The sequence below is a fragment of the Sander vitreus genome, chromosome 4, assembly GCF_031162955.1.
Source record: "Sander vitreus isolate 19-12246 chromosome 4, sanVit1, whole genome shotgun sequence".
NCBI classification, from domain to species: Eukaryota; Metazoa; Chordata; class Actinopteri; order Perciformes; family Percidae; genus Sander; species Sander vitreus.
Window position 1 is genome coordinate 19,971,718 of NC_135858.1, and position 17,718 is coordinate 19,989,435.

At 39.8% G+C, this 17,718-nt stretch overlaps 1 protein-coding gene across 1 annotated transcript in view; it reads left to right on the forward strand.

Annotated features, from left to right (window-relative positions):
• The window catches only part of shmt2 (serine hydroxymethyltransferase 2 (mitochondrial)), a 30,914-nt gene that overhangs the window by 2,077 nt on the left and 11,119 nt on the right, over positions 1-17,718 (forward strand). Inside the window, exons 2-5 of the mRNA XM_078248930.1 lie at positions 7,864-8,055; positions 13,425-13,504; positions 16,863-17,063; positions 17,274-17,355. Of these exons, the coding sequence (XP_078105056.1) occupies positions 7,864-8,055; positions 13,425-13,504; positions 16,863-17,063; positions 17,274-17,355 (555 nt within the window). The remainder of the gene's footprint in view (positions 1-7,863; positions 8,056-13,424; positions 13,505-16,862; positions 17,064-17,273; positions 17,356-17,718) is intronic.

Below are 17,718 nucleotides of genomic sequence, written 5' to 3' on the forward strand. Positions count from 1 at the left end.
CTCTTCGTTGGCTTGCGAGCTGGAAAAACCAAATTCTGGTCAGGCCAATCACATTGTGTATAGAGTCGGTGGGCGGGCTTAACATTAGGACAGCAGAGTTGCGACGGTTCCGCGTGAATTCCCTGCTACTTGAAAACAAAGAAGATCGCTACTGCTGCTGGCGAACAGCAGTCTTTCGAATCGGCTTTAGCCGCGACTCTGGAAGACTTGGAGTTAAGCACTGAAGTCATTCTTAAAAAAGGAAGATGTTCGGAGTTTTGCTGACCGGATATGGCAAAAGTTTAATCTATCAACTAGCGTTGCTCTGGTTGGCTATGAGTGCAGAGGGAATTTGTTTATCCCGCCCCTCGGATTGAGCCCTGCCAATGGTGAGTTCCCAGACCCAACATCTTGATGTGGGTCTGGCTTGTCAGGCTACCAGTGATCTAATTTAAGAGATAAAGTTTTGTAATGTGACAGCTTTTTTATTCAAACAAGTTGTTTGATTAGTTGAGACATTGGTGCGACAGAGGTGTTGGAAAAAAAAGTTGGTTGAGGGCTATTAATATCCTAATTTTGAACTTTATGAAATGACCCATTTTGAGATGGTGTGAATTTCATGTAGTTTCTCAGAAACAACTAGGCTATGGCAACTTTGTGCCAAAATCTTGTGGCATGTATTCAGACCTAGTTTTATAAGTCACTGTCGGTGTGTTTTGAAGTTACCTATTAAACTGACTGATTCACATGCTTGCATGCTTTTTCTGTTGGTGGTAATTGGTTAAGTGTGTATCTTCATTGAGTTTCCAAAGGACTCACAAGATTTTAATTTCTTTTTGGTTTGGGCATGCAGTGTCCTCACATGATCTGTGTATGTGAGAGAGAGACTTCAGTCCTTGTGCAGTTATTTCTTGTTGCTGTTTGTTAGTCTTCTGCTACTGCTTGATAATGTTTTACTGGTATGACCTAAATCTAGGCCTGCTACAACTAGACAGGTAGGTAAGTCAACTTGCCTGTGATGTAACCAAGAAACTCGATCAATTTACAATGTTGGGTTGATTTGGAAAGTTGCATTTTTTTTATCCATGAAATTTCCCTCAGACAATTTACCTAGTACAGTGTGAATCTTTGGTTATGTTGCGTACAGTCACAATTCAGAGTAACTTACACAATATGACAAATGTGTAATTAACAGTGATTGCATACATACTGTGATGCCTCCGGTCCAGTCATTACATGATGTCAAGTTCCATACTAAAAGTATTCATATGTTTCCGTGCTGTGTGCTGAAAGATTAGAGATTTGGGTGTATGTGTGACATTGTACGATCTGTCCAGGAACAGCAGATGTAAAATAGCGTTTTGGCTAATTTTGGTACATTTTACATTTTCATATGTATTATTAGTGTGCATTGTCCCTGTTTTTTTTGTTTGTTTCTTAACCTTTTTTTAAAATTGGCTCAGAAATAGTTTGCAGTGACACCCTAAACACAGCCTGTCTGGCTTCATCACCTCCCACACCAAAACCACTACAATTCCAATAATGCTTTTATATTCATCAGATTTTAACAAAGACTAACACTGTCCCAGCTTAATTATTCTTTAGCTCTTTGAATTTAGTTTTATTCTTTTAACAGGAGCACATATGTTTCTGCCCGGTTTCATGGCTTCATCAATATTGTTTTTCATCAGCAATGTTTATAAGTTGCTTGGAGCTACTCTTATTCCATTAAAGATGACTGCCACTTCCCTAAAAAAATCAAGTGTTACTCATGTAAAACAAAGTGGAAAAAAATGTAATGTCCGCAACACTGCTTTAAGCTCCCATATTTAATAAAAAGGCAACGTTTCGACCCTGCTGGGTTCTTCTTCAGGCAAATGGTAGACACATTTGGTAAAGGGATATATGTAGGCCTTACAATCAGCTGAGCCACCATGTGACTTCAGTTAGTTTGATTAGGTCTAGAAAGCCTAATAGCCCCACTCATGACTCAATTAAGAGAACACTTTCATACAGGTTTTTAACAGACTTATACATCTCAAAAGAGGGCTGTTAAAATTCACTATCCGCAAAGAAGTACATAACATTGCTATCCACAAAAAAAGAGAGGAAACAAAAAGGAAAAACAATCAGTGGGAGGAACAGTTCCATATATACAAGCATTACAGAAACATTTCAGAAACATTACCCCAAACCTTCATAAAACCTGCTGCAATATAGTGAGTACAAAGAAACAGACAATTTCTTACAATTTTTTCCTCTTGTGTTGTCTGAGCAAAGCATTTTTTGGCCGAATCAACCCAGTCTTGTTTATAATCTCTATTGAGGAATCTTTTTGTCAAGTCTGCAGCCTGATGATTAGATACATCGGGGTGGAGCGGGTCAACAAACCACCTAGAGGGGGAGATCATGACAAAAAGCTTCTCCAACGGGAAGCTTTCTGGATTCATTATTTAAATACAATGTCTCCCCATGGTGTTAATGAAGAATTTGATATAAAACCATTCTTATAAAAAAAAAAAAATTGTAAGAAATTGCCTGTTTCTGTGTGCTCACTATATTGCAGCAGGTTTTATGAAGGTTTGGGGTAATGTTTCTGAAATGCTTGTATTAGGGCTGTTGGAACGAATTCCGAAATTCAAATATAATTAGAATATTAAAAAAATCAATACTATTCGAATGCTAAAATTACTATTCGAATATTGCTTTTTTGTGAATTTTTTAAATGTTTTATATGCAATCTTGCCTTTCTCGTCGCCTTGGCCTACACGCATGTGAAAATTAAATGCTTTTGTTTAGTCTGATGAACATTAAAGTTTTTGAATCGTACACGTTCCCTTAATACATACATCCACGCGGTATCATCATCATCACAATACTATCAAAAATGGCGGAGAGCGACCTGAGGGCACACCTGACAACGTTACACCCTGACAAGCTAGGCGATCTGTCCGAGGAATTGCCGCTAAAAACGGGCAAGAATGACTTTTTTTTTCTGCCTCTCTCCTCATCACGGGGCTTACCAGCTGTCTGCCAGGCGATAACGGACAAACTTACACGGTTCAAATGTAAAGAGATGAGACCGATCGACATCACGCAGGGGTCTGGATTTAAATATTTTATTCACGAGCTTGAGCCAAGGTACATTAAAGTTGACAAATTAAAGTCATTCATTTTGTCCCGCTGTTTTATTGTTAATAAGAAAGCGATCACCTGTTTTCAAAAGTTTTTTTGTAATGTTAGTGTCCCTCTAGTGGACAGAATGTGTAACAACAACCACATGCTGATAGTGGCATTGGCGATCCATAAGCCTGTGTAATATCGTAAATATTAATAACAGGATGAATTTGAGCATTTAATATTCGAATATTATTCGAATATTAAATAAAATAACAAATTGACAGCCCTAGCTTGTATATATGGAACGGTTCCTCCCACTGATTGTTTTTCCTTTTTGTTTTCTTTCTTTTTTTTGTGGATAGCAATGTTATGTACTTCTTTGGGGATAGTGAATTTTAACAGCCCTCTTTTGAGATGTATAAGTCTGTTTAAAAACCTGTATGAAAGTGTTCTCTTAATTGAGTCATGAGTGGGGCAATTAGGCTTTCTAGACCTAATCAAACTAACTGAAGTCACATGGTGGCTCAGCTGATTGTAAGGCCTACATATATCCCTTTACCAAATGTGTCCACCATTTGCCTGAAGAAGACCCAGCAGGGTTGAAACGTTGCCTTTTTATTAAATATGGGAGCTTAAGGCAGTGTTGCGGACATGCTCGATGGTGTTTTTTGCCCCCAACTGCTCCTTCCAGGCAGCGCTGCGACCGCTGCCTCCAAGGCACCTAACCTTAACCCTAACCGTAACCAGTGCCTAATCCTAGTTCCTTCCAGGCAGCGCTGCCTGGAAGGAGCCGTTGGAGGCAAAAAACACAGATAAACTGCGGACATTACATTTTTTTTCACTTTAGTATTTCTCATTGTCCTGCACCTGCCAGAAGGTGGGATGTGCACACAATTACTTTTTTAAAAACTCATGTAAAACACACATCAAACAAATAAACATCGGTCAGTGTCTCGGGGATACCTCACGCTAGTGCAAGTACCTCATGCGTGTTTTAAGCCTTTTTGCTTTTGTTTGCTTTCATCTTTATGAATACAAAAACTACACAAGTCTTTTTCAAAGGATAACTGCATTAAATAAACCATCATTTTACTTAAAACAATGCCAAACACATGCTGGTTCAGGCTTCTTAAATGTGAGGATGTGCTGCTTTTCATATTGCTTTTCATATTGGATTTCTGGGCGATTCTATGGGGGTTATAGGATAGTCAAAAATAAGCCTTGGCTTCAGCCTATTCCTTTTTCGGCTATGGTGGCAAATTGTGGGAAATTGTTTCTTTCATGTATGTTAACCGAAATAAAATAATTCATCATATCTTCGTAAATCGAATATTTAACTATGGGAAAAGGTCACATTTGGCCATGGGAAATTATACCAGGCATTTTGCACTAGTTTATGACATGACATTTTATAGACAAAATTATAAATTAACTAATAAAATAATCGGCAGATTAATTGATAATGATAATCGGTAGTTGCAACAGCCCAAGTTTAGTCAAGTTTGCTACACCTGCCAGACAGCCCTTTCCATTTTCTTTAGATTTACTGTAAATTGAAAACCAACATTAACTGATTTACTCTCTTGTTACTGGTGATATGAAAATAAAGGATATTTTATGACTGATTTAGCCATATTTGGGTGGCCTGAACAAGATTTTACAGTGCAGGAAAACCCTGTTAAGTATTTCTCTTTTTGATTTCGCGAACTGTGGCCTTGACAGGACTGGACAATGAGAGGGTTGTTGGCACAGGGGCACCGCGACGATGCCAACAGTACAATCCACAGCATGTATCTAGACTCTGAGGCACCAAGAAGCCCAGTGTAGAACTCTTTCACTATCATCACTATCACCACAAGAAGTCTTGTGGAAAGATTACAGCCTAAGTGAATCGTTTCACTGCCTACACCTCCTGAAGATTGGCTTTGTTGGCGGCATCGCTTAAGCCTCTGATTGTCACCCTGAAAACCCCTTTGACCCGAATAGAGTGGAGTTTCCCTGGACTCAGCCTCCGTCCCTTCATGCCTCTTCACCCCATCCAAATTTTTCAGTCTAGTGTTATCTAGACTAAATCACAGGGCAATTTGTAACGGACAGCCCTGCTATTAGTTAGTGACAGGGAAAGAGCCAACTATGTGTCAGACTGACGGATGCTGCTGCCTTGTTGACACTTCTTTTTTCTTCACAGTTTCTCCTCTCTTGTCCCGTCTGTTTTGCTTCTGTTACCTGGCTGATTGTTGTTTGGTATAGCCACTGATGGACAGTAGTCATCTGTAAAATTGACTCGCCTCAGGAGCTGCTTCAGGAAATGGGCAGAAATATCACAGAACTTTGATTAATGAAATGATTTTCTTCCTCCCTTTTTCTTCTCCACCATTGGTCTTTGGGCACAGATGTTTGACAGGAACGGTTTAACTGCCAACAGTTACCTTATCATTGTCATGCAGTGCATCTGTGACTCTGCCATTATCTCAGTCAATCAATTTTTATTTGTGTAATGTAATCCCTCTCATGCTTGGCGCCCAGGTTGATGTGGCCTATCCCGCCCTGTTTCTTACAGCACAGTTTTCATCAAGTTCACCTTCAAACAACACCATCATCTGTCGCCTAAAAATAGTCCCACTGTGACACATTGGGTGCTTGTATCTTGGCTCTCACTTTTCTTGGATCGGTTTATCTTGTGTTTATTAATTAATCTCCCGTAATGATCAGGGATGGGAAATGAGGCAGGAAAGCACAGAGGCAGACCACAGGGTCTGACCTGTGTGGTTTGTTTAAGGCCAGTGCTGGCCTGTTTGGATGCAATAGAAGTGATATAGATGACAAGGTGAACTAATAAAAACGCCCCATGAGTGCTACTTGGCGGAGTGTGCTTAGCAGCGTTAGGTGACAAGACAGGTACAGGACGAGGGTGGGAAAAGCAAAACAGCGGTGAGGGGGAGGGAGAGGCACTCCTGTCTTTTTGGCAGTCGTCCGTAGTGCTATAACCATGGCTTGTGTTGGGTTTTTCTGCCACTGCTTTCCTTGGCCTTGGTGTGTCCCAGCAAAAGTGCAGACAGCGAAGGACAGTTCCCGTCAAGATTTAATGACCCATGTGATTTTTTTCAGCGAGAAACTTGTCCTCAGAGGCAGCCCGACCTGTCTCCCCAGGCTCTAAGCTCTTCCAGAGCTCTTTTTTTCACCACCAACACTGCCATCGGTGACAAAAGGCCAAAGTAGAGACTGTTGGAAATCAGCCATTAATGTGCCAGTTGGCTCCCCTGGTGTGTCCCCACTGCCCCCTCTGCCACCCTGGGGAGCAGATGAAGAGGTGGAGTAGAGCGGAGCCTAACAGCGATGGAGTAGATAAACTATCTGCAAGCTGTTCCTCAGGATGAAGTGCTCTTATTAACATTTTTTATTTTACAAAGGATGTTTAATTATGAAACTATGAAAACTATTTCTGCCCAACATTAACGTTCTTGAATTTTTATCCTAAAATGTGTGAAAAGCTACAGAGTTCGGTTCTTTGCTAGATTTACAGTGCAATAAAGACTACACAACATTTTTACACCACTTGGAAAAGGCATAAATTGTTTTTTTTATTTTTATTCTTCATATGGGTGCCCTTAACGAGTCCTGAGCATTGTGTTAATTACTTTTTAATGGTGCTATTAAAGGGGGTTGTCCCTCATAGCCCAGCACACCTGTACAGATTATAACTATAGGTTGGCAGTGGTGGGATTGATCTCAACACAGAGTCATCATCATATTGTTGATTAAATGATGGGAGAGAGTCCATTTGTTCCGAATGCAATCAACCAGTCAGGGATTTTTATCTTCTATTTTCTGAGGGTTCTCCCACACAGTGCCCTCCCTGTTGATTGGGGATTATAAAGGGAAGGCATAGTGCATAGAAGTACCAAGATTTAAGCCAGTGTAGGATTCATGTTTAACTTAAAAAGAGACTGAGACAGTGAGAATTGTATGGACTCGCACACTCGCATGATCACGCATTGCAGCAGTAGAACTCGCCATCCCCCAATCAAGATTAGATAAGCAGGAAGTGCTGAATCTGTTCTCTATATGCCTCCTTTGGTACACTGAGGCTGTAAAAGTCAGTCCCTCAGTTTGTAGAAGTGCTGATAGAGGCATAATTGAACAACCATGCTGATTATTGATATCGTGCAAATACACCAGCTTCTAATTATTCTGGGCTACAAATTAGAGTGCATGAGGAACAGAGGAGGGGACTTGACATTTTTTTTGTATAGGACAAAATATGTGAAATGATCAAATGTATTCTGTAGAAAAATAATGCTCCATGTAACCTGTCTCTTCATTACATTCTGGTCCCTCTTTACGAGTGAAGCCCCACATAGTTTAATCTTCATAGATAATATAACTCCAAAATGCATGTATTAATGTTTTTCTTCTTCTACACACCCACATTTAATATTTTTTTCGCTTGCTAAAATCAAATCAAAAATCTTGCAGCTGCAACACATACTGTAGTCCTATTCTTTCACTGTACTTGTATCAAAGCTATGGCAAATTGCAGTGCAGTAGTAAGATTTTTGTTAAATAGCTAAATCTGTAGGATGAAAAATAAAATCTGCCCAAACCATGGCAACTAATGTCAGTTCTCACGAGATCCATTTTAGTGCAATGATCCAGTATTAGAAAATCTGTTTAGGATAACTATATCTGTACAAAAACTAAAAGATCATTTTTTCCTCTCCCTCATCATACCCTCCAACACTGCAACTTTTCTTCTGCTCATAGCCACTGTGCCAGCGAGCCTCAGTTCGTCTCGGTGTACGTGGCCAGCAGTCCCACGCTGCCAACCATACAGTGGATGAAGATCGTCCGTGGACGGGCCAGGAAAGCCTGGCTCAGGACGACCCTGAGATGTGGGATCTGCTGCTAAAGGAGAAGGACAGGCAGTGCCGCGGCTTGGAGCTCATTGCATCAGAGGTAAAATGTCTTTCACGGATGATTGACTGTTTAAGTATACTAAATCTTATTCTACTTAGGGACCGTTCGGTATTCATGGAATGGACCACCGGAGGAAAATAGGGGAGGGTCACCCAGGGTCTTTTTTATTCTTTTATTACCCCTAGCAGATGGGTCTGACCGCATACGCGGAGTTTGCTGGGGGAGCAGGAGGAGCACTGCCCCCCTGGTGTCTGAAACGGGTAATTGCATTGTTTAAAAAAAATGAGTAATAATTACGTCTGGCATGACCAGATATTTTATAAATATCTTAAATAACACAAAACAACTAAAACAAAATCTGATTTCATATACTGCTTTAGTAAAAGAAAATATTACCTGGCTGACGATGGGAGCAGCCGGACGCAAAAAAACAAAACTTACTGTTGCACTATCTGGACATCTTGCCGTGCCAACCTTGCAATAAAGGTTTCCTAAATGCCATGTATATAAATGTGATGTCAGCTTACTAATTGATTGCGGGTTTTGTGTAGATTTGGATTTACGTATATGTTTATTCCACTTTGTTTAAACGGCGAAGTAGAGAGGCCTCGTTCACCTGTTTGGAGCTGGCTGGTGAATGTGACTAGCCTGGCGCCACCCTCCTACTTACTTCGGCTCAATTTTCATTTCCCTTCAGTACTCCGTCTGGGTTTGCGGTATATTCTTAGGTTTTCCCCGGTCAAATATTTGTACGTCCAATCAGCGAACAGAGGGAGTGGCTGAGAACGATGACGTTGAGGACGTGCACTAGAAAGATGCGAGTGAAGCCATTCGGTCCGTTGTGGCAACGCTGCCGAATATCCAGAAGTTAAAGCCCGAGCAAGAACAATCTTTGCTGAGTTGTGTTGGTGGCCATGATGTTGTGGCCCTCCTCCCCACGGGGTTCGGGAAAAGTTAGATTTTTCCAGCTCGCTCCGTTAGTGGTGAAGGAGTTGGCTAAGGCTAATGCTAGCGATGCTAATGCTAAATATAAGCTGATAGTTGTTGTCGGTCTCCCCTCTTGTTGCACATGCGTATGACATACGTCACGACCAAACGTTAGCGATTTGGTTATGGCAGATCCAGAGTGGCTCTGGGCAAATCCAATAGTTTTAAACTTCAACAGAGTACCCGCCTTCAAGGAAGTTAACACTTTTCAATGGAGAGTAGCCAGACTCTCTGTACAAATGAAATGTACGAGAGTCTGGTAGGACCAGGCTAGAATGTGACGCCTTGCTGGATGCACCGTGACTCTGTTTGTGGATCTACTGATCGCTGTGGATTACTTTTTTTCCGTGTCATTGGATTACGGCAAAATACGGATCTTTTTTCTTAACATGTCTTAACGTTTTATGGTGAGTTTGGAGAGGCATTTCAACAGACTGTAGGTCGAACGCTGATTGTTCACCGTTACATTTTAGTTGAATTTAAGCGTCTGTCTATTGCGTTCCAAAACAGCCGTGCCGCGATTGGATTTCATAAGGGCGAATTATTAAATTGTTACAATGTAATTTAAAATCTGCTTTAAAAATAAACATGTGTTTTGGAATATAATGTTCAGCTTCGGCATCTTTTACCTATGTGCTAAAATATACAATGACTGAGGAAGCCTAGTGACAAGTCCATAGCAACCAGTGTTGAATTACCCAGTGTGCTTTGCTGAATGGTCTCAATGTTTTATTTCATGTGAATACTAGTTTACTAGAGGAGTAACTTAGTATTTGAAGTAATGCATGAAGTGTGCATTTAGTTTCCATACTTATTGTGTTTCCACAACAATGTTAGTGAGTAAATCTACTGAAATGGCCCCCACACCATAACAGAGGAGTGTGATGTGTAAGATGAGAATGCAGAGGTTAACTCCTGTACGTCATGGCTGTTAAAATCAAATGGCATCTGTACTTCTTTGCTAAGTGCAAACTTGCACGCAATGGGAGGGTCACACCTCTTTTTCAAATCATTTTGGAGGGTCATAGGAAAATTATTACTGACGAGGGGAGGGTCAAGTCTTTTTAGGTTAGAGGCTACAAAACTCCTCCGGTGGCCCCATAATTAAATAACGAACAGTCCCTTAATTGAACAGTTTACAGAGAGATGGGAAGAATGGGCTGCAAAGGAAGGGGGTTGACATAAAAAGTTCTCAAACCTAATTATAAACCTATGTAGGATGTCAGGATAACGTTGTGTGCATCTTATTGAATATATAAATAAAAACTGTCTTCCTCAAGACATTTTCTGTTTTTAGTTGTTTGCTAGGCCAGTGAAACTGTGACCTTCTGGCTCAAACATACAAATAATAAAACAGATATCATGAACTCTGACAAGCTTTTTTTTTTTATTTTTTTTTTTAAAAAGAGAACGCATTCATATCAAGCCATTCAAACTTGGCTAAACATGAAAAAGTCCACAGGATACAGTACTTTCTTTAAGCAAGAATAGCTCAGTGGTTACAGAAACATTTGGGTTACCCTTTGTTTTCATTCCAAGGCTGAATGGTGTGAAATGGAAACTTTTACTATTCAAAAGAGCCGAAGAGGTTTTATCTTGTATTGTTCTTTCGCCTCTTTTTCGCCACAGCAGTTGTTCAGTAGAGTATATCGGCCCCCTCTCTACACAAAGCCTGACCGCTCTAGTGTGAGATAAAGCTGATATCTTCATTTCGCCTCCTCCCTCTCGCTCTGCAAGCCACATCACCGCACAGGCATTTCTTGAATAAAAGACATACATTTTAACACACACACACACACACACACACACACACACTACAAGACACTGAAGCAAATGCATCTGCTTTTGTAATATATGCACAGTTGTCGTAATGAAAGAGGGATGCAGGAGAGAGCTTTCACTGGAGCTGTTATCTCCATTGATCTCCTCTTGGCTTCTAGGTGAAGCATTAGCATAAACACACACACACACACACACACACACACACACACACACACACACCCCTCAACTAGGGAGAGACTGTGGAGACTAACTGTACTTTTTGTTTTTGTATATGCTTTTGTGTTTATTACTGCCCAATGTGATATTATACAGTGTATACAATAGAGTGTTGTCAGGCCATACCAAAAGCAGTACAGTATCCATAGTTAGTTACACATTCAGGGATGTATTTGTGCAGTATATGTAACAGGTAATCACTCCTAGTTTATGTTTATAGTTAAGTATCATGTACAATGTTTCAGTGGGATTTACAAAGCCTCAAGCAAACACGGATGCAGGGTTTCCCGCAGAACATTTGTTAGTTAAGGTGGTAGGGTTGGGGGGTTTTCCGTCAGACCGGGGGGGTTGTTTCTTTGTGCGATACACTACAGACTCTGTACTACATTTAACAATTATTTATTAAACACTAAATATAACATTTTAATAATATATAATAATAAGAGTGCAAAACAACATTCAAAATGTGCAAAGGTGATCACAGTCACTGCTTATGGCAGAGCTGACATCTAGCATCGCTACAAGCTATCCTTGGTTTTAAAAAGATCAATTCAAGGGCCCTTTGGTAATTGCACTCTTTTACAAGTGGACCATTGATGCTTATTTTCATTACAAACACCATATAAACTATACAACACTATACAAATGGTTAAAAATATTTGTCCTTAACAACTGAAACAATTCTAACAAACAAGCAAAATGTGCAAAGGTGATCACAGTCACTGCTTATGGCAGAGCTGACATCTAGCATCTCTACAGGCTATGTAAATAATGCACATAAAATACAAACGTGAGCAACGGCGTTCAACAATCGCCATTATATCGAATCAACAGGCACGTGCAACCTAGCTAGCAGGTGAAGAACTTAAACAACAAAATCACCAGCTAACTTACTTTAAATTTGCAAGAACTATAGGCTAATACAATAACAGGCTTAAATAAACCCAAAACATAAGTTATACAACTTAAAGTTCTCACGGACACACACGCGCGATATCAACTGGCTAGTTATCCTCTGGACAGCGACGGACCACGTCTCTTTTTCTTTCTCTCATTTCGGCCGTGTGGCGCACGTGCCCGCTTGCGGTGTGAAGCGCGTCCGCGCTATTCTCCGAGATCCACTTGCAGCAGATTTTTTATTTTTTTTTGACGACCTAGTTAAGGCGGTAGGGTTCCCCAGCTTAGGCGGGCCACCCGAACTGCAAAGTGCTGCGGGAAACCCTGGGATGTCCCAATACCATTTTTTTGTGAGCTCAATCTCCATTTCAGTCTCGTTTATTTAACATGGTACTCTATTTTTTCTAATCCTATTTTAATGTATTGTTTTCACATGCTATAGCTACATACAGTAGGCTTACTATAGAATTATCTTTTATGCTTTCCCTTAATATTTTTTCATAATGTGCCATACTGTAAATGTTTGTATAATATCTCTGGGGAGAGGAGAGCAGTGGCGTGGGGATCTGTTGTGGCAGGAAGGTTTTCAGAGAGGATGCAGCATGAACAAAACATTTAGGTTCCCACCAGCCTCACTTTACTCCTCAAAAAAGAAATGGAGAAAATCTCAGGAGAAGAAATTCAAAGAGTTATTATGTAAAAGCTGTAGGTGGGAAATGAAAAATATAAGATTAACAGGAACATAGGATTATTTTCATCATTGATCAATCTACAGATTATTTTCTTGATTAAATAATTTTGTTCTTAAAATGTAAAAAAAAATCTGTGAAAAATACTCATACAATTTCCTATAGTCAAGCTTGTTTTTTTAGCCAACAGTCCATAACCCAAAGATATTTAGATATATTATCACAAAGAGAAACTGAAAATCCTTACATTTGAGAAGCTAACAAAGTAATTTTGGTATTATTGCTTAAATTGTGACATAACAAAATATTTAAACAAATTATTAATGAAAGTTGGTCTAGCTCTAATGTAGAAAGTCCAGTCCAGTAAAATAAATGAAAAGAATAAGTCTGTAAATGAGTGAGTCCAATATCAGTTACTGGTATTGTATATTTAACATGTCGTCTGTTTTAACTTCCAGCACACAGACAAGATATAAAGTAAAACTTTTGGGGGATAATTATACTCCTTTTGCAGCAAACCATACTCACTAAAATGTGTTTTTCTTGGAAAATGCATTGCAAAATGATTAAAAAAAGGCCACACCAATGTATCTCAGCATGTGCAGAAAAGTTTATTACATTATCTTGTATCCCCCAGCAGCGAGGCGATAAGCATTGTGAAGTGTAGAATGTTAGTCAATGGAAGTCCAGAGGTTCAATACTGTAATGATTGCCTTTAGCTGGAGGGGGATTTCTCACTTTCACTTAACAGACTTTAATTTGCCGTCCTTGTCCTTTCTCTCCACTCGTGCCATTGATCTGAGTGTGTGTGTTTGCTCGTGTGTGTTCTCACCACAGAATTTCTGCAGTCGAGCAGCTCTGGAAGCTCAGGGCTCCTGTCTGAACAACAAATACTCTGAAGGCTACCCAGGGAGAAGGTGAGTGTGTTTATTCAGCCACACCCCAGCTTATTAATACTGTTGATATTCTCCGCTTTTAGGATATTTGTTACAGACATGCACACAAACACACATGTATAGAGTGTGTCCTCTAGCTTGCCCTGTAATAGTACATGCCAACCATACAGCAAATAATCCACAGCTTTTGCTTAGCCAAAGACGATTCCTGAGGGAATACATTGGAAGAATTCAGTGCCCAGGCTGATAGTTGCATGTTTTCTATTTCCAATTTTCCTATTTTCTATTATTTCCCTTAGATAATACACATTTATCAGCAGCAAACAGAGCTTACCTGTTTTGAAGTGCTTCTCATTTGATACCTTTTGATTTCTGGAATACAAGCCTACCATAAATCTCCCTCCCACTGAATGTGTTTTTAATTAAAAAAATGTTTACCCCACATCCTGCTCATCTGCTGTTTGCACTTTAATGTAATGAAACAAAAGGATGATCTCATTGAGTGAGTGTTTAGTACAGTACCCATCTGTTGCTCCTTCATCTGTAATTCCACTGAAAAGGTTTGATGAGCATTTTTACCTGATATGTTCTAGATCTGCTGTGGTAGTTTTGGGTTAACATTGGTCTATATTGCTCTATATGTTTGTGACCAATGGCACCATTTGTGGCAAATGTATGATTGGTAACAGCAGTGGCGGGCCGTGTATTTTACACCTGGGCCTTCAGTACTATCCTACAGTGATTTTTAAACCACCTTTGAATAACCTCACTATGACACTAGGACATTATCATGTGGAATAAAGTGATTTAACACAAGGCTCAACACCTAGAGCGTTTCAATACACTATTGCAGAGACATGAATACACGGTGCCTGAAGCCATCACTTTTACGCAGTATGGCAGGGTGCTGCATCACATATAATCCAAATTAACGTAATTACCAAAGAAACAACAACCGGTCACATTTACTCATACAACGACCACAAAGCGATCAAAAACGCAAATAACACAATTTGGAATAGACAGGCCTACCCACAAATTCCAGCCAAGCTGCTGGGGCTCAACAACACACATGCCACTACGCACACACAAGGGCACAGAAGCCACTGACACTGCTCAAACCTTCAACACCAGCAGCAACCAATCTAAAGCAAGCAGTAACTTTACATCTGACAAAGAATACACCCAAAAGGGCAAACTCGAAATTTGATTGGCTAAAGAATATGACAATCGACAACATTGTCTCCCATTTGCTTAAACAGCAGAGGGATTCACTCGAAATTCTCAAGGCCTCAGAGTAGATTTTTTTACCCGGAGACAGCACAGAGGGGAAATCTGATTGGATAAAAGCTCCAATACACTGGAAGCTGCAAAACCGAGGGAGAGAGTAGCAATTAAATTATGATAATAGACTCATGGGAACGCACTTTGTAAAATATATATATATATTTTACAAAGTGCGTTCCCGGTGTTGTGTGTGTGTGTATGTATGTATGTGTGTGTGTGTGTGTGTGTGTGTGTATATGTATGTATGTATGTATGTATATATATATATATATATATATATATATATATATATATATATATATATATATATATATATATATATATTTTACAAAGTGCGTTCCCGTGTTGTGTGTGTGTGTGTGTATATATGTATGTATGTGTGTATATATATATATATATATATATATATATATATATATATATATATATATATATATATATATATATATTTTTTTTACAAAGTGCGTTCCCGGTGTTTGTGTGTGTATATATGTGTGTGTGTATATATATATACACACACACACACACACACACACATACTGTACATATATTTTTCAGATTTTGACAATCTCTTGGCCTGCAGAGAAGGCCTTTCTGGCCCTGACGACCCACCTCTGGGTAACAGGCATTGCTCATAGTTACTAATAAAGCAGCTATAGGCAATCATATTGTATGTACAATATATCAAATGACAGTGTGCAAGGGCTCACTCGTAGTGATGAACCTACAGAGACCGTTTCCAGTGTAATGACTCTAAAAACCCACTGTACTCTTATCTGCTCAGCACCACACATCAGATAAACAAGTTTAGTGACTAGCTGGTGAACATAGTGGAGTATTTAGTAGCTAAAGAGCCAAATATTTCCCTCAGGAGTTGGTAGAGACCAAAAACTGAGCTAAAAGAAAGTGAATATTGGACTTGCATTCACCAGTTGGCCAGAATCACGACTCCAAATGAATGATAATTAGGGCCCTATAATTTCCGCGATGCGGAAAACACGGACAGAATCGCGGAATTTACACATGAAAATGGAATTCTGTTATACACGCAGAATCGCACGGAATTTGCATATATTTTGTTGACATATTAAACGATTTTTTACTTCTCATTTTTCAATTTAAAACAATCGGAGACAGGTATCTACCTAAACCGTGACCAAATGGCACAGCCTGTTGCCTAGTAACCATACGTCATCACGTTCACGTTGTTTGTTGCGAGGGGAAAAAAAATGTTGAAGCGAGTCGCGCCTCCCGACAACCATTGGAAATCAAAAGTTCATGTCAAGAACAAAGCTAGCTAAATCTCCAGCGGGAAAATCCCTCCAGGTTACCATGGAGGCAACGACAAAATCAATAGATGCAAGGCGTGAGTTTGTGGAAGATTTTGTTGCAACGTGTGCTGAAGCTGACATACCGCTAGAGAAAATGAAGAGGATACGTCCGTTTCTTGTTAAACATTGCAAGCAGAGAGGCAGACCCACCTGCTGCGGGTCTTTGACCAGCACACGCAAAAAGTGCTGCAAGAGATCCGTGGAAAGAAAATCTTCATTGTTGTCGACTAAACCTCTGACAACCGAGATCGCAGTGTCCTCAACATTGTTATAGGTGAGCATCCAAAGCTTTTATTTAGGTCATTTTGAATGTGCTTTGTTGAATATATTAACAGTTTAAATAAAAAAGCTGACTTGTGAGTTTGTGTCACTGAGTTTTTAAAGGTCAATACTGCTTAGAAGTGAAAAGAAATCAAGCAAATCCGAAAGGGAGGGCTAAAAATAAATCCGAAAACACGGAATTTGAAAAAAAATAAAACGTAATTTGAAAAAAAATAAAACGGATTTCATAGGGCCCTAGATCATGTTGCTCTGTATCTGCTGGATGTGTAAATAAACAACTCCATGTCAACTTAAAAGGTAATATGTCAATGTTGTGTTCATGACTTGTTTTTGCTGCCCCCAAGTAGCCAAAACCCCCCCAGTTATTTCAGGTTTAAATTTAATAATATTAAAGCTTAATCCAGCAGGTTATTTGCAGGAGTGATGCATCTGTTGCTAAATGGGCTATGGATGTCTTTTTCTTTCACCCACGCTCTCAGATACTACGGTGGAGCAGAAGTGGTTGACCAAATTGAGCTGCTGTGTCAGAAACGAGCCTTGGAGGCCTTTGACCTGGACCCAGCTCTGTGGGGTGTCAACGTCCAGCCATACTCTGGCTCACCCGCTAACTTTGCTGTCTACACCGCCGTGCTCAACCCCCATGACCGCATTATGGGCCTGGACCTGCCCGACGGAGGACAGTTAGTAGTCACTGCTTTTTTTTCCTAACTTGACCTGCACCCTGTCACTTATTTTTTTCTTTCTTACCCTCACTCTTTGAGTTGCCCCAGTTTCTTTCTTTGTCTACACTAGTGTGTCATTTGCACCTGAAAAATCAAGTTGTTTACAATATAATGTAACCAAATGTTTTTTTCTTCCTGCTGTTTACTTGTTCCTCTTTTTCACCCCAGTCTGACCCATGGCTATATGTCCGATGTGAAGAGGATCTCAGCAACCTCAATCTTTTTTGAGTCCATGCCTTACAAGCTAAATGTAAGTAGAGACGCCTTCTACTTATATCAACTAACAACAGTTTGTCAACAACAACAGTTGTGGACTGTCTTATACCAGTGAATAACGTCCATTACTTTGGTAATGATGAGGAAGACTATCACCACAAACTATCTTTTTAATAAACTGTATGTACACTTACAATGTTCTCAATGCTTCGGTTAACATTAAAGGACCCTCATTATGCTACCGTTGAACTGTGGTGATATTTTGAGCCTTTTTAGTGGTATAAATAGCGATTTGTTTTTACTTTCCCTGTGCCCCTGAATACTAGCGTTGTAAGCTAATCTAGCTTGTTTCAAGCTACAAACACATTTGATTAGCATGAAAACATGTCCCAGAGAC